We start from the raw sequence: 25,123 nt of genomic DNA, 5'->3' as shown, positions 1-25,123 counted from the left end.
TCTCACTTATTGGGAAAAACAGATCCAAATTTCAAGCAGATTCCATTTTCTTGTAAGCCAGAACATAGGGCAACTCTGAACTGTTCATCAGTAGGATAAACAGGTATTATCGATTGCATTGATTTAGTATTTTGAAAGGATGTGCATGTTATTTACACGTGCATATTACTCGCATATGCGGGATAATGCAGTAGCAATTGGTCGTTTCCTCTCTGAAGAGCACGAGGAGAGCGAGTAACTCCAGCACTCTCTACGTGCCATGTGCAGCAATACCTTCTGCTCCATCTCTCCTCATCTGCATTTACGACCGCACGGTGCCCTGACTGTACTTTTGACGTCTAATAACTCGATTGTTTTTCGGACTTAACAATAAGGACATCACGACCCGCTCAACAATTTCAGGCACCGTCTTTGCGCCTCGCGGAAACAAACTTGGGGCACTTTCTCAAGACATCAGTGTTCATCAGTGGGAATATTAAGACGAGCGTTTTCAACCGAACTCCCCAAGACTTCCAAAGACATTCACAGAAGGCTGAATAGGTAAAGTCGATATTATTGTAATACGCTATAGTTTTGCACACCGTCTGCACTGTACCCGACGCGTTCCGTACAGTGACACTGTACGCGTAACAGCTGAGTACAACAAAACTATCCGAACTTAAAGCCACGAGATTTAAAAAAAAAAAAAAAGTTTTTCTAACGTACGAGCGAAAATTCGCGCGTTCTGATTTTGACGCGTCGCGTTGCGGTGCAGACGCGGCGCTGGGGTGTCTGTTTATGATTTATTTCCTCTTGCTGTTCCAGTGATCGAGAATGAATCAGACCGCAGGAGCGACAAACACTTACAGAAGATGTTCGAAAGGGGGGAAAGTAAGTCTTGGGTTGAGCTGTGCAAAAAAAACGCTTGAGTAAGGAAAAAATTAACAAAAGGCAAGATACAAGAGCTGTTGTTCCGCAAGTGACGTTTCGCAATGGAGAAATGATTGAAGCTGTATGCTGGCAGGGTGTCTTGTTGGGTTTGAACTTACAAGGCTGGAAGTATTTTTTTTTCCAGACATCACTAAAATAGGTGTAGGGAGAATATGTAATAAACAGTCGGGGCGCGACTTATTAACCAATCAGAGACGCTGTCTGACTTGTCTGTCATTTTGATCATATATATATATATATATATATATATATATATATATATATATATATATATATATATATATATATATATATTTATATATTGTTTGACTGATATTCGGTTACCTGACCTGTCTATGGAGGATGAGGATATGGAAAATAAATAAATAAATAATAATAATAACAATAATAATAGTAAAACATAATAAATAACTACATTAGAAAAGTGTTAAACTATACAGTATTACAGTATGGTTTTCGGTTTCTCTATTTCTGAAACATCTTTTAGCTACTGTATGTAGGTTAGCAGGTCAAAGTTCAACAAACTCAAAATACAACAATGATTAGATGCTATTTACAGAATACTTGGTCCCGTCGTGCATTTTCTTTGATCTGATAGCTTGCAGATCATGAACAGATCAGATTAAAATGCTCTCCGAAAAAGCATTTGAGGTGTATATCGGTCTGACGACATAAACCACTCGAGGAAGCGGGTTCAGGTGGATTCCAGGCGCAGCTGGACAAGTGTAAATGCATCTGGTTGCTGAAACCAGTTTTTACCGTTTTTAAACTGGCAAAAAATAAATGAGGGAGAGTGTTTCGTCTCAGCTGGAGACGAGCATCTACAGCACCTTCAGCAATCACAAATCAACGCAAAAGGTAACTCCTCAGTCTTTGGCATCTTCACATTTTCAACCCACATTTTCACCAATTCTTTCACAAGTACCGATGTAGCAGCTGTTGCGGCCTTCGATTTTGAAATCAGCTGATGAAAAACAAAATGCCGCACATCCCTTGGGTTCAGTCACGTGTTCTCCATTGGATTTGCACATTTGCGCAGGCATTTAAGATGGGATTTATAGCAATATTTTTCCTGAGAGATTTATGTGGATGTGTAAATGGAACGGTTTTAACATAAACCGTAAATAATGGGCCCACGGCATGTAATTTAATTCAGCACTACCGTTCCTACCGTAATTCAGTACTACCATAATCTGTGATAAATAGAATCGAAATGTAAGGAAAGTCTTCTAATATAGTGAGAATCTGTGCAGTAAACAGCTGTGTAAAGCAGTACAGTACATAACTTAATTTTGTAACTATGCCTATGAGTTTTTCCCTCTGAAGTTTGATAGCACATAGATAAATGGGGTGTTGTATTAAGGGGATTTACAGTATGCACACAGTTTGTCCCCAGGCTCTTTAAATTCCCTGTTGGGGATCCCAATAGTAGCACAGCGCTTTGGGAATTCAGTCTGTTTCCTTAGCATTCCCATAACTATTTGACTGTATATTTGGTTTGATGATGCTGAGTGATTGAAGCAAACTTTTATTGGATCCCACTTTTGTTAGACATGGCTATAAATGTGGAACAATTCTCATTTTATTGATTGATGCAGCACACCGACGATCACAGTTCTGGTTAAAGCTGAATTTCTGTTATGAGCGCTGCGGTGCAGAATGAGGTACGTGTTTATTGATCTTGATCTTTCCTGCGCTGACTACCCTTTCTGTTCTAGTACCATTAATGCTCGTCACAAAAGCGCCAAAGGTGTCAACCGACACACATTTAGTACTAGAGCTGCTTCCCAGAAACAGATTTAGCATCAATAAAACCGATATCATTTAATTCATTTAAATGCTGCGGAATCACCAGGATTGCTTATTAATTTGGATACATGCTACTCTTTGCTTGGCATGTGCTCTGAAAGGTCACCGATTGAAGGAGAGTTAGTGAAGCGTGCGCCGTCTGATACTGAGAGAAAATCTGTCATGTTTCATTTGGATCAAACTGATAAGTGTGTGCGCTTGTGACATTTTCTCTGCCAGTGTTATGATAATGACTGTTGGGAGCAACAGTTTGCAGGTAATCGTGACTCCTTGCAGGCCCGGTTCTAAAGGGGTGGCGCTTTCTAAGCACCCTCAAACACACCAAAAGCACCATCAGTTAAAACTAATGGCATTTTATTGCAGATTTGGCAAACTATCCAGCGAGCTATGGTTTGCTCTCTGGAGAGGTTTCTCGCCGTGTTGAATTGTATTTAATTACAAATGTATTTGTTGATTACTTAAACAGCAAATCCGAGGCATTCGGAATCCACTTACCTCCTAAATTGGCAGAGTTTTCGTTCGGGTGCGAATAATCTCATTAAACGTAGACGCGATGCAAATAAGAGATTCACTGTGCACCGTAGAGAACTTCAATTGAGTTTGTAAGATTGCAATGAACTAAGGTGAATTAAAGCCTTTTGGTGATTTGAAAGGGAGCCATATGTGTGTGTGTGTGTGTGTGTGTGTGTGTGTGATCCGGGTGTGTGAAGGAAGGTTCCTAGTCAGAAATAATCCTCTTCGTATCAGCCTAGAAAATCGCAACATTTTTGAACGCGATGCTACTGGTCTAATTGGATTCAATGATCTATGCTAAGCTATGCTAAAAGCGCTATCACCAGACCTTGAGATCAGCTGAACAAAATACGGTAAAAGTCAACTTATTAACTCTGGGGGATTTGGGGAATGAGCCTATTTCCAAAAAAAAGTGGAGTGCTCCTTTAACGGAACATGTTTAGTGTATATATATATATATTCTTTATATATGAACATATCCTATGCTTATTTCCATTAGAATGAAAAGGCTTGTCAATGTTAATTTGTGTTATATTTAATTCTATTGTGGTAATGTTAGTGGTTAATTTATCACTGCAAAGAGTGAAATGCGCGCCAGTAATTCACTGTGCATTTTGGGTAGTGTATTTTGTGACTACACAGGTAAAGTAAAGAAATTGAAATTTTGACTTTAGTATTGTAATTTGTCTGCATATTAGAAGATGGGACAGTGTACTAACTAAATGATGTATTTACAGATTATGAAACAAGAACAAAGACATTTGTCCCATTTCATACTTGCAAGTACGAGTTGTTGTGTTCGTTTTTCTTTATTATTGTTTTATTCATTTTCAGTATTCATAAATCTTGTTTTATATTCTATACACAAATAGGGCTTTGGGGTCATGCATTTTATTAAGTGAAAAATTTAAGACACTGTGAAGAAAACAAAACTTATGATAAGAGTCTTTCTGAAACATTCTGAAGAGAGATTGTGAAACAAGAACAAAGACATTCGTTGTGAAGCTGTCCCATTTTATGCTTGCAGTAAACACCTAAGAAATGCAATACTGGGTTTGTCCTTATTCGGGGGTCGGTTCGGTGGTGCATTAGGTTTTTGCGATAGACTCATGTCGTGGAGAATTTGACATAACTATAGGAGCAGCAATCATTTTAGATGTTTAATTTGGAGCATTGGGATCGCTAGAAGAGAGTTTATTAACTTAACTCTGAAAACCTCAAACTCGACCAAAATCAAAATTCGATCAAAATTAAGATGAAGGGGATATATATATATATATATATATATATATATATATATATATATATATATATATATATATATATATATATATATGCCCGTTCTACTTTATAAAGCAGCCTCAGTGATTTCATTCTGGAACCGGTCTGACTCCTTGGATCTGAAGTCAAAAAAATCAAGTCATGTTAAATACTTCCAGCCATGATAGTTATGAGTATAGTAGTGTACAGTAGTACATTTTCTTTTTAAGTTCTGTTCATATTCCGTGCTTACATTTGGCCTACATTGGGATCAGATATTCGTTTTCTTCACAGTGCAATCAATAAAGAGATTAGATACATCTCTGTAATAAATAAATAAATAAATACATAAATACACGCATCCATCATACATACATATACAGAGTGAATACATAAATAAATATTGGCTATTTGAGTTCAATAAACATTTTAACGCAGCACAAATATTTGTTTTTAGGATAAAGCGATATTTCTTTTATAGGGTTGTTAAACATGTTTATTTCATTCATTTTATTAGTGTTTGTGTTACTGTGAATATGTTTTTTTTTTTTGTGTGTGTGTCACACTGAGCATATATTGGTATTCCATTACTGATGATAACTGTTCTGGTCCGGAGACAGCAAAGCAGCCTCAATTGATTATACTTCTGATGATTAGATTGCGTTTGCAATTATTTTTAAGGACATTTACAAAACATTAGTAAAGTTGTCTTCTGACTCGAGTCACAAAACCTATTCTTCCTAGAGAACAGTGGCTTCTTACCGCTTCCTACTGTCCAGCCATGTACAGAATTAACGCTCATTGCTTGCTTTCTGCCTAGTGGCAAAATGCATGCAGTCATAATATTCTAATCACGCAGATTATCTAAAAAATATAATTAAAGTGTACTTTCAAATAAACTAACAAGCATTTTTAGTAAGCTAAAATACACTTTATGTAATTTCTTTAATGCTCAAACAAAATATTATTCAATATATTATTACTGTACAATATTAAAAATAATAAAATAGATCATGCAATACAGAATCAACTTTTTAAAAGTACTTAAGTACGTTAAGGAACTCATAATGGTGTAAGTACAACAATTTTATACTTTTAGGATTTGAATCACGCGACAAGTTCACATTCAGTGCAGTTAAACATTTTTCCCCAGGGGAGTATTATTTATGTTTTGATATTTTATATTTTTGAAGAAATTAAAGCTCATCGCCTTATTAATTTTGAACACAAAAGATAGTTTTGAGATGCTGGATTTTTTCGTTGATGACTGGGTTTGAACAAGAAACAAATGGCGTGTGTTTTGATAGATATGCTTGTGTGAAAGCAATTAAAAAGATCCACCGCTGTCAGACACTGCTGTTCAACCGACTGTACGACGAGTTTTGAAGATGCGCCGTAGGTATTAAGATCGTCGGTGAGTGACAAACTGAATGTAGTTGTTTTGTAGGCTTTACAGTTGCTCGCATCCGCAAAGTCTTTGCGAGCTTCAAACCAAATCCAAGACTCCTTCTACCTAAATCCTGAGATCTACAGTACCGTTCGTGCCTCATTGCATTCAGTTGTTGATGGCAGCCTTGGACGCTGTTCCTCACAGTGTAATGAGGTATATGTGAGGACATCACCATCGGTTTTGTCCCAGAGGCAGGACACACATCATGGTATTATTATCTTTGTGACAAGCTGTGACAATGGTAGGAATGCAGAGGTGTGAAGGGAAACCTGCATTATCTCCGAGGCCTTTGAGGATTCAGGGTATGTTGTGGACAGGAGTGTGGAGTGTCACTTTGTCCATTCGCCTGAGTCTCGAGAAGAGTTTGACGAATCGTTCTGTGGGAAACGTGTCATGACACTATACTGGAGCAGAGAACTTCACAAAGGAGAAGTAGGATTAATACAGAGGGTATGTGACACATGCACCAGCAAGGCCCTTGTTTGTCCGCAGAAACAGTGGAATATATTTATCTAGGTATAGGAGCCTATATGAAATGCATCGTAAATAATACTATTCATATTTCTGGTACAGTTAAAAAAAAGTAGTTACTATATAACGTTTTGGTTGTATATTGCAATGTATTTAGGTTGATTCAGTGATATTATTACTTTAATAAATCCTGATTATTTAATTTTTTTCAGTGTAATTTATATTTAACAGTTTTAAGGGGAAATGAATGGCACTGAAAAGACATTCATCTTCTAAAACAGATTACTGCGAATGTACTGCGAAGCTTAACGCTCTGTAACCAACAGTGTTAACAAACTTGAGATAAAAGATTCGCAGATGCACTCATGTTTTTAGCTTGCTTTTACAAGTCTTTCAGCTCTTTTATCACGACCTACGTTTGAACACCGGACTGAATGCTCTACCAGGTGAGATGCAGAGCAAGTTTACTATGTCAGAAAAACATTTGGATTCTGTGAAGCAGTATGTCTTTTGGCTAAATTGTTCTAAGGTCGTAACATGGTACGGTCCAAGAGCCGTTTCAATTAATAACCTTCCTGTCTAATTTTAATTCATGTTTGGGGTTTTGCTGTATTAATTTTAGCTAGAAATCGTAGCAAATTTCGCAAAAGTTCCAACATTTTGTAATGCAGTATTTGCAACATTCGAAAGTTGAAAGGTATATAAGTCTGTCACTTATGGGACACCCATTTATTTCCTGAACGTGGAGGTATGTAGGCGCCGTTTAAGACAGGACCCCTGGCTCACCCATGATATTTGCCTGTTCTGGAAAAGCAAATTGTTGGTGATTGTAGTGGATTTTCTACAGCGTGTGTGAAAGAAGTATTTGCATTAAGGTATAGATCAATTTATTGAGTTCATTTTTTCATGCTGTGTGTTATTTCCCCAGTCAATACTTTCAGTACTACAGAGATTCATAAAAACCTGGAAATATCAAGGAATAGTGTTTTTTTTTTAAAGTCTGAAAAAGTCATTGAAGTTGGACGGGAGGAAAAAGTGTATAGCTCTATATATTCTAGTTTACATTAATGTTCTAAAATTTTTAATATGCGATAAACAGTTTTTTGTAAATGCAATAAAAGATATTTTCAAAAAGTGGTCGAAAGGAGTGAAACATAATACTTTTGGGGAATCGTGCACAGCACTTATTTTTCAGTAAGAAGAAACATTTTATCCGTGGGCATGTCTATTCTTTTTGTATTTTGGATAAATTAAACATGTGTTTTGCTTATATGCTTTAACTATGAAATGTACTTTCTATGCTTTGATAAACAATAACTTTTAACATTTGTTTCTTGTTCTCTGCTGGCACACTGTAGCAGCAGTTAACCACTAGAGGTCCCTATTGTAATACATTCATATGCATTGTACATTTGGGACTTGGTTTTTCAACATATGCTGATTTTGCTTATCGGATATGGCAGTTTAATAAGAAAATGGTTGCGAGTGTATGCCATCTATTGAGCATGATGTACATAAAAACACAGATAAAGAGCTGTAGATGGTTATTTGATTATGTTCAGGCAGATTTACTGCCAGTAAACATTGCACATGACCGTGCATATATTGAGATATATCGCAAAACCTGAACTTGAATTTTAGCTGAGCTGAAGAAGAACGCGTTTATGCTATCTGAGGAAAGTGAAAGCATCTCAGTAAATCAGCATAACAGGAGTGGATAGAGGAAAGAGTGCCTTTGCTATGGCACCGCGCTCACTTGTTATGTCTAGACAGTTTTTCTGAAAATAAGACCAAGAACAAACATCACCCGCTGTGACGAGGATGAAGTGGCCCCAAGTGCTCTCCAAAACTTTTCCAAAACTTTTAAAACAAGCACTAAAGAACACCTGCTCAAGGAAATCCGAGTCTCCCATGACTTTCCCAACATCTGCTAAATGATTGCGGTTGTAAACCCGAGCGCTTTCTGCTTTACTCTCCCTGGAAAGACACACAGTCGGTTTCGTTCTTAGTTTTACCTGGAGGCAAGAGTTGCATATTCACCGTGATGCTGTGTCATAGTTTCTGGTTGCATTCATTCACTGGAAGCTTCAGAATGCTTTCACTGCTTACAGGGTAAACATGTAGCGGCGGCCAGCGGAAGAGTTTGTTGTTTCTACTACAGACTAAAGTTCATCTTGTGCGGCTTGTTCTAATACTTCTCTAATGCGGAGAAGTACACAAGAAAAATGCCATGGATGTACACAGGTACATTGACTTGGGCGCTTCTACATTATAACCACCAATCACTAAGATTTCACATGCTGTTTGTGAGAAACGTTGATTTGCATTTCTTAGGTTTTCAAGAAATACGTTTTTAAGCTATTAGAGATCGAAGGCTCTCACCTGGTTTTTATCCCAACAAAAACATATCTAGACTTTTAAAGAAAATGTAAGTGGTGCAGTGCTGCACAGTTCCTAATGTATTCTGAGTGGTTTTTAGCGTTTTTGCTATGCAGTTGCTAGGGTGTTTTGAGCGGTTGCTAGGTTGAAAACCCAACTTTTAAGTTTTTATGATATTCTGGTCTCTACATGTAACTAAGGTTCCTGCTTTAATGCAAGCATATGGGAATTCTGCATTTATTATATTATTGAGAATTTAGTTTTTTAGTATATTAATATATACTTTCTTTGAAAAGAACACATGTGCACAGCAAGCCGTATGATTATATAATTCATGCCTTTAGCAGAAATTGCGTTCATATCTCCGACCGTACGGGCAATAGTTAGTGATGCTTAGCAAAAACCAGTAATGAACTCATGGTGGAAATGTTATCCTGTCCTCCATACCTAATTAAAATTAAATAATAAGTTTAATGTTGTTTTTGTCTTTTGGGGATGTAATGAAAAACATAATTACCATTCACTGATACATGTGCATTATTATCATTATTATTCAAATGTGTAGTAACTGGAAATGTTTTGCTATCTGTCAGAGAAGCAGTATTGATTTTTATGACCTTTTTGCCATTAAAAAAGTAGGAAAATCTATTTTAATTTATTGCGATCTTGTTTATTTAATCTTTTGATCGTAAACAGCTAGTCCGCTAACCTCGTTTAACGTAAAGACTTGACCCAGGCTTAGAGGTGATGGTAGCCGGGCTGCGTTTTGCATTCAAGTGTATCCCATAATTACAGTGGCAAGATTAGCCAACAGTGCAGCAGTGAGCTCATTGAAACGTGCCAGCTATTGAGCGCTAATTCATTACTCAGTCTGCTCCAATCTATAGTTATCACTGGAGGTTCCATAGCACAACTTATTGAAATAAGCATTGATTTGAGAGAGCAGTCTGCGGTGGGGTGAGGTACTTAATTTATTGTTTGCAATGTGCCTAATTATTGCTTTTGAAGTGTTTTCATACTCATTAACTAAGTCTTTTATTCAATGGCAGGGGAAGGGGAAGCCACATCATCGGCCTAATGCAATGCTCGGTAAAGCTGCCTTAGTAAAATATAAGGAGAATGTGTGTTAGTAAAAGAAAAATGTCTAAAAAACTTGTACTTAACTATTTTTTGCCACTGACATCAAGCCTACTGACCTGCAGTCTACTGTGATTATTTACTGCATTACATAAAATAGAATTCTGACAATAACTGATATCAAATAAGTTATTTAGCATAAGTTATTACTCCACCACCTGCATGCGATGTCAATAATGATAGTCCTGTATCGTCGAACCGAAACAAGGCTCAAATGAAGGAGCTATGGCAATGCTGCTACGGTTTTTGATTGATTTATGCAATGATGCAATGTACCATTGCATTTAATTAGTGAGTTACATCATTGAATGAGAGACGCACCGCTGGACAGCTTGAATTACTTCAATTAGTCAATTATCAGTCAAAAGAAGGAGAGGGAGCGATAGCAACCCATGTCTACTCTCCTTCAAGGCCAGCAAAGTAATCATGGCCTGTAAGAATGAGTTCACCAGAGGCTGGAAAGCACTGAGGCACAGCCACGGATAACTAAGGGAATTAGACCTTGAGTAGAGACACAGCAAGAGACAGAGAAGACCATTTATAATTCACAAGCTCAGACACTTAATTAGTGAAGCAACTTTCTGCATGTCAACTAACACTGCGTCCCTAACCAGACACGACCTGATGGAGGCGACAAGCGATAAAAGCTATCTTTTCCACGTAAGTCTGAGGGTTTTTTTCCCTTTCTCATCCACAACCATAATAAGTACAGTAATGAGGATGGGACATTCAATCACTTGGTTTGTCTTTCCGCTGAGACATGCCTTTGCGATGCTTCTGAAATATTTAGTATAATGCAATGGGAAATTTCTAATACGTGCGAATACGTGGCAGCTTTTGAACGTCTGCCATCGAATAATAAGATATGTTTCTCGAGCACCAAGTCAGCTTATTAGAATGATTTCTGAAGGATGACTCCAAAAACCGCTGCCGAAACTGTACCATTACATAAAATATATACATTAGAAATGTTTCAATAACGCTTTATTTGGATGGTTCCTTATGAACATTCTGTTGACAAAAGTAACTTTGCACGTACATGCCAACTTTCATTAGAGTATAAGTAGACTGTGATTATTATCTGCTAACTCTTTATTGTGATGATTTACCAAAAGACAGAACGTCAGCTTACTCTAATCCTAACCCTTCCAGTCTACAAATACTCTACTAACACTCTAATGAAAGTTAGTTGAAATGTAGGTGCAAAGCTGCTTATGTTCATAAAGGACCCTCAAAATAAAGTAAAACCAATGCTTGAGTTATAAAATGATACACAATATTATGGTTTTCGCTGTATTTTGATCAAATACAGGCAGCCAGTTACTGCTTAATGTAAATAAGATAACACTTTAATTTTATGCTTTTGCAATTTTTGTTATTACCTTTTATTATTGTTATTATTATCATTTTTAGAAAACCTTCCTCTGTAATACTCTTATATAGCGAATTAACATGTTGGTTTGGCATTTGTAACATTTAAACATTTTTTACAGTTCAAACGAATGCAAACTGTTTGCTTGAATGAACTATTTCCTAGTTTCATATTGTATGCATCAGAATGTTCATGTTCAATTATATAATTGCAGTATTAATAGTCTCAATCAGCATTCTGAATAACTTGATGACACTGAATATAAATGAGAGTGTAATTAAAAATCCAATTTCGAATTCAGCAAACGAAAGACCCTGGTCTCTAGTAGCTCCTATGGTTTTGAAATTGAATGTTTACCAAGCACAAGTAATGTATTTGAAGGATATTGCAACGTTGTGTTGCGCTTTTTCCATGCAATATAACTTGATGGGGTCCCTAACAACCGTCCACAATGATGGGTAAAAATAGACATTGTTATTTTATGTTCCTCAAGTAATTCGTGCATGTTTTGATCGACATGAGAGTAAGTAAATGATGACAGAATCGACATTTTTTAGGGTGAACAATCATAGAAGGGTATCGGGTCTGGTCAGGCTCTGGTTGGGTTCATCGTCTCTGGCTTTGAGTCAGACGGAGGAAGGTAGCTTTTAACACACCAGCCCACCACAGGCTGACAAACACGACTGATTGAGGCCTCAAACCCACGGTTCGGCTGCATAAACTCTGCCTAATTAATTCCTGCCCGATGTTACTCCACCTCTGCCTCATATTAATAGTGATTAGTGACACTTTTGTAAGCTAATGCGGATCGCTGCTGGGGAGAGAGGGTGATGGAGGTGATACTTATTCAAGGGAAAGAGCAGAGAAGGGAAGATGAGAAGCATCGCCGCTGCGGTGGACTGCCGCTGGGACGATGTTGTCGTAAAACCGCTAGATGGACGATGTGATTTATTGCGTGTGTGCATTGCTGCCTGCAGATTGTGCTGCAACAGCACTTCTGTGAACTATTTGATCAGCTGCTGTGGCTCAGCTCTGGACCTACAGTATTAAAGCTCAAAACAGGTGCTCCGGCCAAATGAGCAAAATCACCCCTCAATGAGCACGAATAACGAACACTTCCAAGAACTTCTTTTTATCTGTTTGACTGTATAGCCATCTATCTATCTTAGGGTAAGCAGACACCCAAAAGTTGGGTTTTTTGGTGTTCCTGTTCCTGGATATGTCCCAGTTTTACTGTACATTGAAAACAGCCCATTGCCCGTTTTAATTGTGCAAGACACCATTATTAAACACTAGGTAAACATGTTAAAGGAATAGCTCACCCAAAAATAAAAATGACCCCACATTTTACTCCGAAGCCATCCTAGGTGAACATGAGTTTCTTCTTTCAGCCAAACACAGTTTTTAAAAAAAATGATCCTGGTTCTTCCGAGCTTGGTAATGCTGGTGGATAGCGGCCAATTATTTCGAAGCTCAGTAAATCTGATATATCTGCAAGTACTGCGTCGTAAAAATAATCAATAAGCCTTGGGGTTATCACATGTCCTCTAAAGAAGAGCGATGGAGCGATGAACAAAAATTTTTCTACTTTTAAAATTCTAAATAACTGACTTATGTAATTTTTTGGAGTTCTGGCTAGTTGGCCGACCTATGACTCGTCTTATGATGCAAACTTATATCATATGTCGTACGTCGAGTCAGAAGTCAGCCAAGAAGCTGGAACTCGGCACTCGGTCAGTCAGTTATTTACGTTATAATTTTAAAACTAGAAATATTTTTGCACACAATTTTAAAATCTTCAAAATACCACAGATTGCTTTCATTTCCACATACACACCTGAAAGTACACTCCAACATGAGTAATATTCATAAAAAAAATACTAAACAATTTCACTGCAATTACATTTACATAAACCAAAATGTGCCTATAAATGCAAAATAACAAAATGCAAAACATTAAGGATATTTAGACGGTAAAAGAGTCATTTCAATTCATTCACATAAAATGACATTTGAGAGTTTAAACAAGTTGTGCAGTACTTGCTGTTTTCAAGTTTGTGAAAATTTAAATATTACATTTACAATTAAATGTTCTTGTATTTATTTTATTTTTAAAATGTTTTTTTGCTTGGGAAGTCATCATAACAATGAAACCAAACAATGATAATTAACAATTATAGTAATAGTATAGGGAACCCACAAGAATAACAAAACAAATCAAGCTAAATACAAAAATGAGACTAATTATAGGAAATGTCCCTAGTTTCTATTTCAGAAATCTGCTCACAGTCCATCCATCAGTTTGGTTCAGGCTTCTATCAATCCTCAGTTTGTTCATCCATCCACCCATTAGTTTGTTTATCTATCCATCGCATTTTTTTTCATTTGAAAATCTTTTAATTTGATTTCATAGTGTTTTTAGCGAGGAGGTGATTGACAGCTGGAGCGTTATGAGTCACAGATCTCTCTGGTCTCTGAGTAAACGTCCGTCTTCACTAAACGCTGAGGTCATGACAGTCATTTCACACACTCTCAAGATGACTCCAGCTCAAGGAAAGGAACTCGGCGCTGTGGTTCAAGTCACATCCAAAGCGGTGGACACACTTTTCAGTTTACAATCTAAAGCGATGACTTATTTTCACCAAAATACACGCATTCACCAAAACCCAAAGCAATCATCATTTGTTAACATGAGGCAGTACAAGCTGCTCTCCAGCAAATGTTCTAATGAAGAGGCCAATAATTGTGTAAAAATAGCAATATTAATATCCAATGCTAGTTCTATCTACTGGTTGCAAAAAATAATTAAAAAGAAGTAAAAATCAGGTGTAACCTTTTTATCCAATTAGCATAACAGTGGTTTTCAAGTCTTTAATCATCCTCTTTATGATAAAAAACAAAATCAAAGATAGAATTTCTCTGATCCTACCTAATTAACTTCATTTGAAATGACTGATAAAGACCTCCCATCTGCTAATAAATACAGCCATTCATTCACCACGCACCCAACTGTTTCAGGAAGCGTTCAAAAAGAAAGCCTAAACCATTTGAATGCAATGATACAGTACGTAAGGCAGCCTAAACAAGCACGCTGAATGCATTATTCCGCTGCAACAATCCTTCTGACCTATGCACGGTAGGACAAGCAGATGCATTTGACAAATTCGGCTTAAATATTTAGACAGTGCGTTCACACAGTCCCCTGGTCTCACCTCAAATACCATTCCCCATGTGCTTCCTCAGCTCGGAGTGTTTGGAATAGGAATCCTTTCATTGAAATGCACGCTGTTGCCTATAGCATAGCCATCTTCATATAACTGCAGCTGAGTGTTTTATTGACTATTTGAAAATGGCTGGCAAATAACCTGCTGTGCGGGCGAGGCAACCCACATGGCCATGGCGTTAAAAGGAATGATTTGTTGAGTATGAACCACACTTAAACCTCACTCATGTCGTACAAGAGTGCAAATGAGCAGTCGTTTGGATGTGACAGGGAACGCCGTGCGATGGAACGTAAAAACGGTTTTATAGGTGTAAAATCATCCCAATCAGACGTTTTTAGATCACTCACCGGCATGACTACGTTGCGAATGTTTTTGTGGTTGCAGAAGCACAAATGAGTCATTCTTAGGTTGCTGTTTTTATCAGAAAATGTCTAATTAGTGGTCAAGCAAATGTGGAATGTCACTGATTGATTCTTAAACTGTATCGCCATTCGCCATTCTATCTATCTATCTATCTATCTATCTATCTATCTATCTATCTATCTATCTATCTATCTATCGTTAGACTAACTATCTAAACTTACTTTATTTGTAAATTAATTACCTACAGTGAAAAGATGAATTGTAAATTCATATCTTGAAAATGGTTTTCAATCCCTTACCAGACTCATAAGCTTCAAACGCGTTTTCCTTGTGAGGGCCTCAGGCGGTTCTTTTTATCTTGGCATAATGGTGCCATTTACAGTACTTTAATGTGCACGACTACACCAGTGTATTGACGTTTACAGTATGGCCTTGCTCTTTAATGATGTTTTTGTCATTTTCATTTAATTTGACTAAGTTATACAGTTTTTGAACCATTTGCATAAATACCGCTAACCCTGTTACATTCAAAATACTTTGGTCAGCGTGCAAAGTGTCTAATAACGTTTAATAATGTGTATAATAATAGTAATTTCTCTTTTTTAGCAATCAGACGTCATTGCAGTACATGGCACAACGTACAGTCAAGATTTTTGGCTGAGGTTAAAGGAAACACCCCAGAATTTTAAAAAATAATGTCGTTGTAACTGTACGACTACAATAAGGTGCCGTTTGAACATTAGTTAATGTATGAACAAACAATGAACAATGCATTTATCACACTATTAATGTTATTTAATGAAAATACAGTTAGTTCATGTTAATTCACAGCGCATTAACTGATATTAACAATCTTGTGATTTTAGTAATGTATTCGTAAATGCTAAAATTAACATTTACTAAGATTAATAAATGCTTTAGAAGTATTGTTCATTCTTAGTTAATGTTTACTAATGCAGTTAGCTAATAAACCTTATTGTTAATGTTACCATGACGCTATAATGCAATACAGAAAGAACAAACCACTAATTGTTGCATTTTAAGAAATCTTTTGCACTATACGAAAGAGTCCGGCTATTTCAAATGTCTCGCTAGAGCCGGTGTAAGACCTTACAGTGTTAGACGTCGATGCTTTGATTTAGCTGATGCGCAACTAGTGAACAATTTCATAAAACACAAAGAGAGCTTTGTCATCTAGAAAATAATGAGACAGGTGTTCGCTCCAGAGCAATTGACACTCTATCAAAAGCGAAGAGGCATTTTATCTATGTCACCACAGATCTTGAGGGAGTTTGCAGCATAAAGGCGGCCTGCCGTATATGTAATTTTATTCATTGATCAGTCAGTGTCAGTGAAATTGTCTAACTTATTTCACTACGGATGTGTTTTTTACGAATGCGTTCCATTTGTGTTTCCACTGTGAGTTCAAAATATAAAGTAGCCCCAAACAATACTCGAACATACAATGAGGTGAAAAGGCATAATGCGTTTTAAAGGATGATATAGCACAAGCGCACGTTGTAAGAAAATTGAGTTTTAAAATAAGAAAACTAAAGAGAAAGTATTTGTTATGGCACGCATGGCTCATGTGAGCAACAACAACAAAAATGTTGTGTGCCTGAGTAACGTAGTGGTAAATTTTCAAACCTCACACTACTGGGAATCACACACCAGCGAAGCAGCTGCCTTTGAGATGAAAGAGAATGCTAATGGATTTCCAGGTATTATACACCCCCTGAATTTGAATGGATTTGAACTCCACCAAAAATCACCTTTACACCGGTTGCTTTAAAGTCATTGCAAAAACAGCTAGAAACGAGAAATTAATTCTGAGCTCTAGCGGTATTTGTTTGCAGATTTTTTTTTTCTCTCGAGATGTGGACTTTCCCTCAACGTCTCGCCGTTTGGAAATATTTGGTTTAGACAGCTTTTTAAAGAGTCTGCTTCACCTCTGACATGTATAGCTGGATGCTTAATTATTTACGAGACCTTTGAAATAAGTGTGGTGCTTGGATAAGCATGCGTAAAGGTGACGGTTAATTTGCATTCGTGAAGCACTGTCCGTGAGATTACGAATTGATTGATGCTCTTTTCAGTCGCCCCAGAAACCACCTTGAAGATCAGTTATGAGCTGTATATCTTCCCAGTAGCAGCCCATAAAGCATATTCTCTTTTGCACTACATCTTTCGGATGGGGATGTGAGGCGTTATCCTAGACCAGCTGTCTGGATCGGTAATGAGAGAGTGTCATGTTAATGGGAAATATGAAGGTAGCCAATATCACATCAGCTTGAACTTTCTTAATTATAGTGGCTCTTATTGTATTTGCATTGTTTGGAGAAGATAGGTGTCATGCCCTATCAAACGCACAGATACAGAGATTTTTTTTTTTTAACAGTAATAAAGGGTTAAGCTAATGTTGGATTTTTGTTAACAAACCTCATGCTGAAAATAGCATTGTATCCATGTCCATAACAATAATAATAATAATTCTAATAACAGCTTTTTTTTTTTTTCTTCTGAATGAGTGAGTGAATGATTGGATGAATTAATTAAAATGTATGAAAATTTGTATTTATATTAATTTATGTTTTTATATAGTTTTTGTATTTTTCTTCCATAAACACTGATACTGAAAATAATTTTGTTTTATTTCTAAAGTTTTAAAATCATTTTAAGTTCTATGAATTTAGGCAACATTATAATAATGTGAAACTGAATTATACGATTGTGTTTTTTAAAAATAATTATTACTTACAAATAAAATAATATTATTACTTTGTGTCAGATTTACTCTGCATGCTGAAACCGTTAAAACTGTATAGTACAGTGTTTATATCAGTTGTGAAAATGTCCCTAGAATACAGTTTAAATGATAATTAAAAATACGAAACAGTAACACTAACCATGGAGAATTTTATCATGATTTATCATCAAACCGACAATCATTACATCCCACACTATTGAAAATAAAAGTTTATGGAACTTAAAAGTTCTGTCTCCCCAATACGTATGCACGCGCTTTCCACTGAACGTAATCCACTTTGGGGGGAAAAATGTGCCAGCCAAGAAACTGCCATTGATTGAGAAGAACGCTATAACGTTCTCCAGGCATTATCCTTGGTTAAAAGTGAACCAGGCTCAGCTGAATCCAGTCGCACATGCTGTTGTGTGAGCTCCGCATTTGGCACATCTTTCCTCATCAAGCGTGCAGCACCTGAAGACCTCCCCTGCCATCGTTCCGACTGTGCTCTGGGGTGGGCAACTTTTCTGGAACATTTCCTTAGGTTCTTCTCTCCTGTCAGCCTGGCCCAGAGGTAGAAAAACATCTGCTCTAAAAGTTCACCTCATCATTCATCTTCCCAGCAAAGCAGGTTAAAATGATGGATTTAATATGCGTTTATGGCATATGTCTGCTACTCCCAGGAAACTCTTCCATTAATATTCAGATATGCAGAGCGCTTTGCTTTCAAAGGAACAGGCTGTGTCTTAAAAGACTGGTAATTGCTTAAGACTTATTCATTCTTTCTCTCATTAAATCATAAATAGTGCATGGACTTTAAATAGTTTTATAGAATAGTTATGAGTTTGAAACAGTACTTTTAACTCTTCAAGTTTGGTCCTAAATTCTTTTTTCAGTCTTAAAGAGTAATTTCATATTTTTCATTGAAAATATGAGTGGTCTAATACATTACAGCAACGCTGACAAAACTCTCATCAACAAATCACTCGTGGAGCACACTGTGATGTCATTTTCATTCTACACATATGCACACGATTCTCGTCTTCACCTGTCTTCATTAACTAAAGTAATTATTTCTACATCTGACAGGGCACGACACGGAAGGTCAGCGCTACTGACTCTTCTAAATTACCCGGCTCTACTTACAAAGTACTCCTGAAGAACCCGCAAGAAGTTACACATGAGCCGGTTAATCAGCAGTGCAGAGACAGCCATCAATTCTAAGCGCTTATATGACTGGAATCCTAATGTTGACTGTTCAAATGTCAGAGTGCTTTATCTCTGGCGCGCATCACACGTGCATATAAGTGTAAGTGCTATGAATCGAGTAATTTGCGTTTTGATTTAATATTTTGTTAATGACAGCGCTGAAAAAAACAATGATGTAACATGCCTTAGTTTTAGTGAAAATGTCTTTAAAATGGCGCACTAATGGGTTGCATTTAAACAGATATTGTGTTTTCTACAACACTGGCAAAAAACTAAAAAAAAATTGTTTACTTTTTAAAAGTTACTTATACAAATTTTCTGTATATTGCTTTAATGACCAAAAATTATGATGTCTACTGCTAAAAAAAAAAAAAAAGAAACTTTTACAGGAAAACTTGTTTTCATCATAAAGTCACTGTTTTTTTTTGTTAATAAATATTTTTACTTGATATATTCACTTTGCATTTCAAGTTGTTGCATATTGAGTTAAGGATGTTTAGATATTTGTCAAAAATTTATAAATAAATAATTTAAGCTTTTAAAATTGAATTTAGGAATTTAAGATGTTCCTGCTCGAATGTAATATTTGTTCAAAAATTTTATTAACTCTCTATGACTTCAAAAAGCGTGGATTCAAAAAGCTTTGTTGTATAAGAAACCTTAACATTACTAGTCAACTTCTGCGTGTCCCTATGAGCTTAGTGAAAATGTTTAAAATTACGCCCTTAAACCATTGTCCTTCTCCACGCTTTTCCCCATGCAAACTCTATTTTGTGTATGCAGACATAATTAATGTCCTTGAGGAGTCATTCCACAATGTTGCCATATATTGATTGTGTCCTCAATTCTTAAATTAGCATAATAGCCTTGTTAACAACAGTTTATTTATTCAGGGTAGTACGTCCTCCAAGCCGTTCCTTCCCTATATTTTGTTTTATGGCTCCTTATGTTCAGTCTGCAAGTCATTGGTGTACACTAAATACAAATGGCCAATGGCTCATTTCCATACAGTATGTGGCTACTCATCCTACAAGAAATGGTAATTCTTTATATATTTACACAGCATTGTTTAATTTGCTTTAGACCAGTGGTTCTCAATCCTGGTCTTCAAGGCGTTCCAACACTGCACACTTTAGATGTCTCCTTAATCTAACATACCTGACTCAACTAATCAGCTCATCACTTCATGCCCTGAAATTGTCAAATAAAGGAGCTTACCAAAAGTGTTGGCGGAACTCCAGGACCGCAACTGAGGACCATAACTAGAGAAAGATGTTAACACTTCAAAATTAATCAGAGTCTAGACATGTTTAATGAGCTCCACTCAGTCTCCACTTGGTGTCTTCATTAGCAAGATTCAGAAAGATCACTAAATATATTTTCTATATCGTACCACATTTAATATGGAAAGACGACTAAATAAGCAAGTAAGCTAAAACTAAATAAGCCACTCTGCATGTACATGTAAGAGCATCCTGGGGTATGTTTTCTAAAACCAGTAAGTTCAGTAGAACTTGTGTCCATAGTTAGCTAACAATGCATTTGTGAAACTCACACCAGATCGACTCAAGACAGTTATGCAGACACAACCAATGTTGTGTCCAAATAGCCTACCTGCTTGTTTAACCAATGACAGATGGATTTGGGGGCATTTTGCAATTCTGTCTGGTGAGGCTCAAAAATTACATATTTCAGCTTTGCTCTTTTTTTCCCCTTGAGTAGGTGGCCCAGTTTCTGACCCAGCAGGGCTGACTATGCAGTCTGGTGAATGGACTGGATAAACCCTTTCTTATTAGCACCAATAAATTTTGTTGGAGTAATTGACTGTAACCAATTTAAAGCCTGTTTGTGTTGGGAACATGAACATTTTCTTTGCTCAGAAAGTAGGGTATCATCCGTTAAATAAAAAAATAAAAATAAAACACACATATACACATATCACGCATCTCAAAATATTTGAATGTCAAGAGATTTAACTCAAATTATGAAACTTGTTTATTAAATAAGACTGAAGTAGTTTAAATCGTTGGTTATTTTGGCTTACATTTAACAAAAACCCATTAATTCAATATCTCAACAAATTAAAATACTTCATAAAACCAATATGAAAACATTTTATTGAATTTGTTGGCCTTCTGGAAAGTATGTTCATTTACTGTACATGTACTCAATACTTGGTTGGGGCTCCTTTTGCTTTAATTACTGCCCCTCAAAATGTCTCGGTAAAGGGGTGCAGTGATGTTGGTTTTCAAAAAACATAATGGACCAACACTAGCAGATGACACCCCAAATCATCACAGACTGTGGAAACTTAACATTTGACTTCAAGCAACTTTGACTATGAGTTTATCCGCCCTTCCTCCAGATTCTAGGACCTTGGTTTCCAAACGAAATACAAAACTTGATCTGAAAAGAGGACTTTGGACCACTGGGCAACATTCCAGTTCTTCTTCTTAGCCCTGGCAAGATGCCTCTGATGTTGTCTGTGGTTCAGGAGTGGCTTAACAAGAGGAATACGACAACTGTAGCCAATGATGCCTTGATCCCAGCCTCAGCCCATTCCTTGTGAAGTTCGCTCAAATTTGTGAACCAATTTTGCTTGACAAACCTCATAAGGCTGCAGTTTTTGGTTGTGCATCTTTTTCTTCCACACTTTTTCCTTCACTCAACTTTCTGTTAATATGCTTGGATAGAGCACTCTATGAACAGCCAGCTTCTTTGGCAATGGATATCTGTGGTTTACCCTCCTTGCGAAGGATGTCAGTGATTGTTTTCTAGACATCTTTTGATTGTGTAGCCTAGTGAACCAAACTGAGAGACCATTCTCAAGGCTCAGGAAAACTACGCAGGTGTTTTGAGTTGATTAGCTGACTGGCATGTCATCATATTCTACTTTGATAAGATGGTGAATTGCTGGGCTTTTGTTAAATGTGAGCCAAAATAATCACAATTAAAAGAACCAAAGACTTAAACTACTTCAGTTTGTGTGCATTCAATTTATTTGCCTTATCCGGTATTTCTGTAGTTCTTAAATGTTGCATTCAATTGAAAACGAAATGTCAAAAGAAATAAACAAATCTTGTTTGAGAGAATCTTTAGACATTTGCACTAGAAAATAAGACAAATATGCTGAATAAAAATCACTTTTTTTGTACTGTGATCAGAAGGTACAGTTGTTTCCATATTCTAGCCTAGTATTTGGGAGCATTTAAGCCTTAAGCTATTTTTCTGTAAAGTGTATTAAAAAGTAATGAAGATTGGTAGAAAGTTGTGTTTTCACTTTGAAGTCTTGCTAATACTACAACTTGTGTGCTCCCTAGATGTTTAGATTTCGAGAACATTGACATATTGTGATCTGCTTCCACCACAGGCTATTAAGTTTATAGCTGGGGTTACCGATGGACCTTCATGCTTACATTTTTTCCAAAAAATCTAACTTTTCCATAAGAAACAAATCCACATGAAAATGCCACAATGAAATGGTTGTTTTCTAATGAGACGGTTGGTCATACATTTTTCATAAAGTCATACATTTTTGTATGAGTCACGAATTAATTGCCGACTTGAACAGAACTGAAATTCTCAAAAGAATGGGAGAAAAATGTCCATATAGCAGGCAACTCCTCAAAGCAGAGAAACCCTCATTGCAGAGATTTGATTTGATATTGAAAGATTTGGCAACACCACAGCGGTCAAGACTTTCATTAGGAGTTTTCATTTTAGGGAGAACTTGAATTGCTGCCTGGTGTTAGGCTATTGTCAGAAAATTTAAATTATGTGTGTGACACCTAGTGAAAGGTAAAAAGACTACAGACGTAAAAGGAGAGGGGAAAAAAAATTCCCTGCAGCTCCCGAAAAGACATTCTGTGAACCAGCCATTGTTCATCAGCAAAAATGCAGGTCAACCAGAAAAGTACGGTAACTAGCGTACGTCTTTTCAACGAGGATACCGCAATTAACAAGCTCCAACTGGATGTCTCCTGTGGGCATTCATTAAAAAACGATTTAGCATTTCGGTAGGATTTTTTTGTAAGACAACGATTCGTAATTGATAACATGCTATGAAGTACCACGCGAAGACATTCCAACGACCTCAGCATTAAAGTTAAGCGACGGAGCCCTGGCAGGCGCGAGGCGTGTTCCTCTCAGAGCAGCGGGATTGTCACACGCAGCTTCTCTCACACTCCCGTCGAGTTCACGGAGCGTGATAGAACCGTCACCCGCTCATCCCGCTCCGAAACCAGCAAATAACCGTCCTGAGCCACAGTGGAGTCTGACTGAGAACTACCGCCTGCCGCCGGCGTCTACAGCAGCCGAGGGCGAATGACTGTAGAGGCAGTTTAGTCTCGGAGCGCTCAACAGGGTGCTGAGAGAGAAGAACCGGACCGGGCGGAACCAGCCGAGACACCGACGCTGACACACACATCCATCACACCGAAGAAACCAAATGAAGGAGAAGAATTTAATCGAAACGGCCAAAATGCAGGGAAATGTGCTGGTAAGCGGAACGTATTTATTATTAGACGAGCGCGTTTCAGAGATGATGCTGAAAGTGACTTTCTGTGAATGGCAGATTTGTTTGTTTGACGGTTTTTTTTTTCAGACTCGCAAAAGCGAAAACAGCGTTTAATTTGCCCTCCGTAACGATAAAAAGTACTGTGGTCCTTACAGCCTCGCGTACACACATATGCATATGCACGCCGTGATTAAGATAACGTGTGATATAGCCTGTATGGATACCCTGGTATTGATGTGGTAGCCTGCTGTAAAGGTGCTTCAAAAACCGTCGTAGCCTATTATTGTCACTGGTGTCCAAAAATAACATTGTCTTGTATTATTGTATTGAGGGGGGGGAAAGAAAAGTAACTTGAAAAGAAAACCTGACGTGGACGTGTTTGCCTATATCAAGTGCCTATTACCTTGTCAATAAATAAACGAATAAATAAATAAATCATCAATGTACAATGTACAGTAGGCCTGTTATCCAAACAAACAAACAAACAAAACATTTAGATTATTAATACTTACTACTATTAATACTAATAATTAATCAATAAATAAAAACATTACCATATTACCATGTTTGTTAAGAAAAGCACGATATTGCACCACATTTAAAGCACAAGAAGTTATCTGGGTCCTATATATGTTAATGATCAATAATTAAGCAAACTTTGGTTTGTGTGTATCTTAAGAGCCAAACCGAGTCACATTGACTTGATGCTCTACACTAACTTATATTAATAACATATCAGTTCTGTATGTTTTGTATTGTATTTTGTGTTTTGTTTATTTTTTGTTGATTCTGCAGCCTCTATATAGCAGATCGTAAATAATGGAAAAACTTTAGTAGTTGTCGTGGGATATACATTTAAAAGCCGAGTGAAGCACATGGGATCTTATTTATGTTTGGGCTTTAGCCTGCATTTAAACGCAGAGGTGACCTTTAGTGTCCGGGGTTCAGATGAGAGAGAATTCATTAAAATTTGATCGCACTTAAAGCACAGTGGAACATTGGGATATTAAAGCTCCAGGCTCACTGTGTCAGTGACCTGCAGAGACTGAGATCCAGACACAAACCTCACGGTCCGTCAGGCTTCATTCAGACGAAACTTTAAACCGATCTGATACCAAAGATTGAAAATAACTTGCATTGCATTCATGGCTGGTGAATATAAGCATTCGCCCTATTTGGAATGAAACAGATATACAGAAAGCGCTGCTCTGAAAGTGGCTTAAATTGATTCTTTTATTGCATTTAAGCAAACAAGAGTTTAAGACTGTACGTTTTAGCCCGTGATGTTCTTTACTTTTTAGCGTGACAGTTGTAAGCTTGCTGTTAAAAGGGAGCGAATGCTGTACGTATTATTGTAAAACACAGAGCTCCACTGCTGAAACGTACACTAATGCGCTTTTACCACTAGATGCACAATTCTACCCTTCATGTAGGAACGAGATCCTTGTCCAGAGAGCCATGAGAAATGTCAGTTTGAGCCATGTACCTGTCTGACAACCTGTCTGCTTTTGTTACCCTCATGAGTTTGAGATGGTTGAATTTCTCAAGCTTACACTGTGTTCTCAGACAAAGACTCTCGGCGTGATTTAAAGAGACATCCGATCAGTGCTGATGGTTAAAGATACAATTCTCTGTGACTGAACAATATGCCTCAACTGTTTCTCGGTGATTGAAGTACAGGTGATTGCTTTATCGCAGCTTGGATCATTGACTGTGTTTATAAGCAGCGTGTTCTTTAACTGTTGCT

The 25,123-nt window shown here is 37.1% G+C and overlaps 1 protein-coding gene across 2 annotated transcripts in view; it reads left to right on the top strand.

Moving 5' to 3' along the window:
• Positions 1–255: 255 nt before the first annotated feature.
• dpp6a (dipeptidyl-peptidase 6a) overlaps positions 256–25,123 on the top strand; it is a 343,738-nt gene continuing 318,870 nt past the window's right edge. The window contains exons 1-2 of one of the 2 annotated variants that reach the window (XM_043226511.1): positions 256–540; positions 805–870. In XM_043226511.1, the coding sequence (XP_043082446.1) occupies positions 814–870 (57 nt within the window). In that variant the 5' untranslated portion in view covers positions 256–540; positions 805–813. Of the gene's footprint in view, positions 541–804; positions 871–22,827; positions 23,359–25,123 lie in introns of those variants that run through there. The other variant, XM_043226513.1, reaches the window with a different exon arrangement.

This window comes from Puntigrus tetrazona, chromosome 24 (genome assembly GCF_018831695.1).
Source record: "Puntigrus tetrazona isolate hp1 chromosome 24, ASM1883169v1, whole genome shotgun sequence".
NCBI lineage: Eukaryota > Metazoa > Chordata > Actinopteri > Cypriniformes > Cyprinidae > Puntigrus > Puntigrus tetrazona.
Note: the sequence above shows the minus strand (reverse complement) of the source record. Positions and strands in the feature narration are given on the sequence as shown.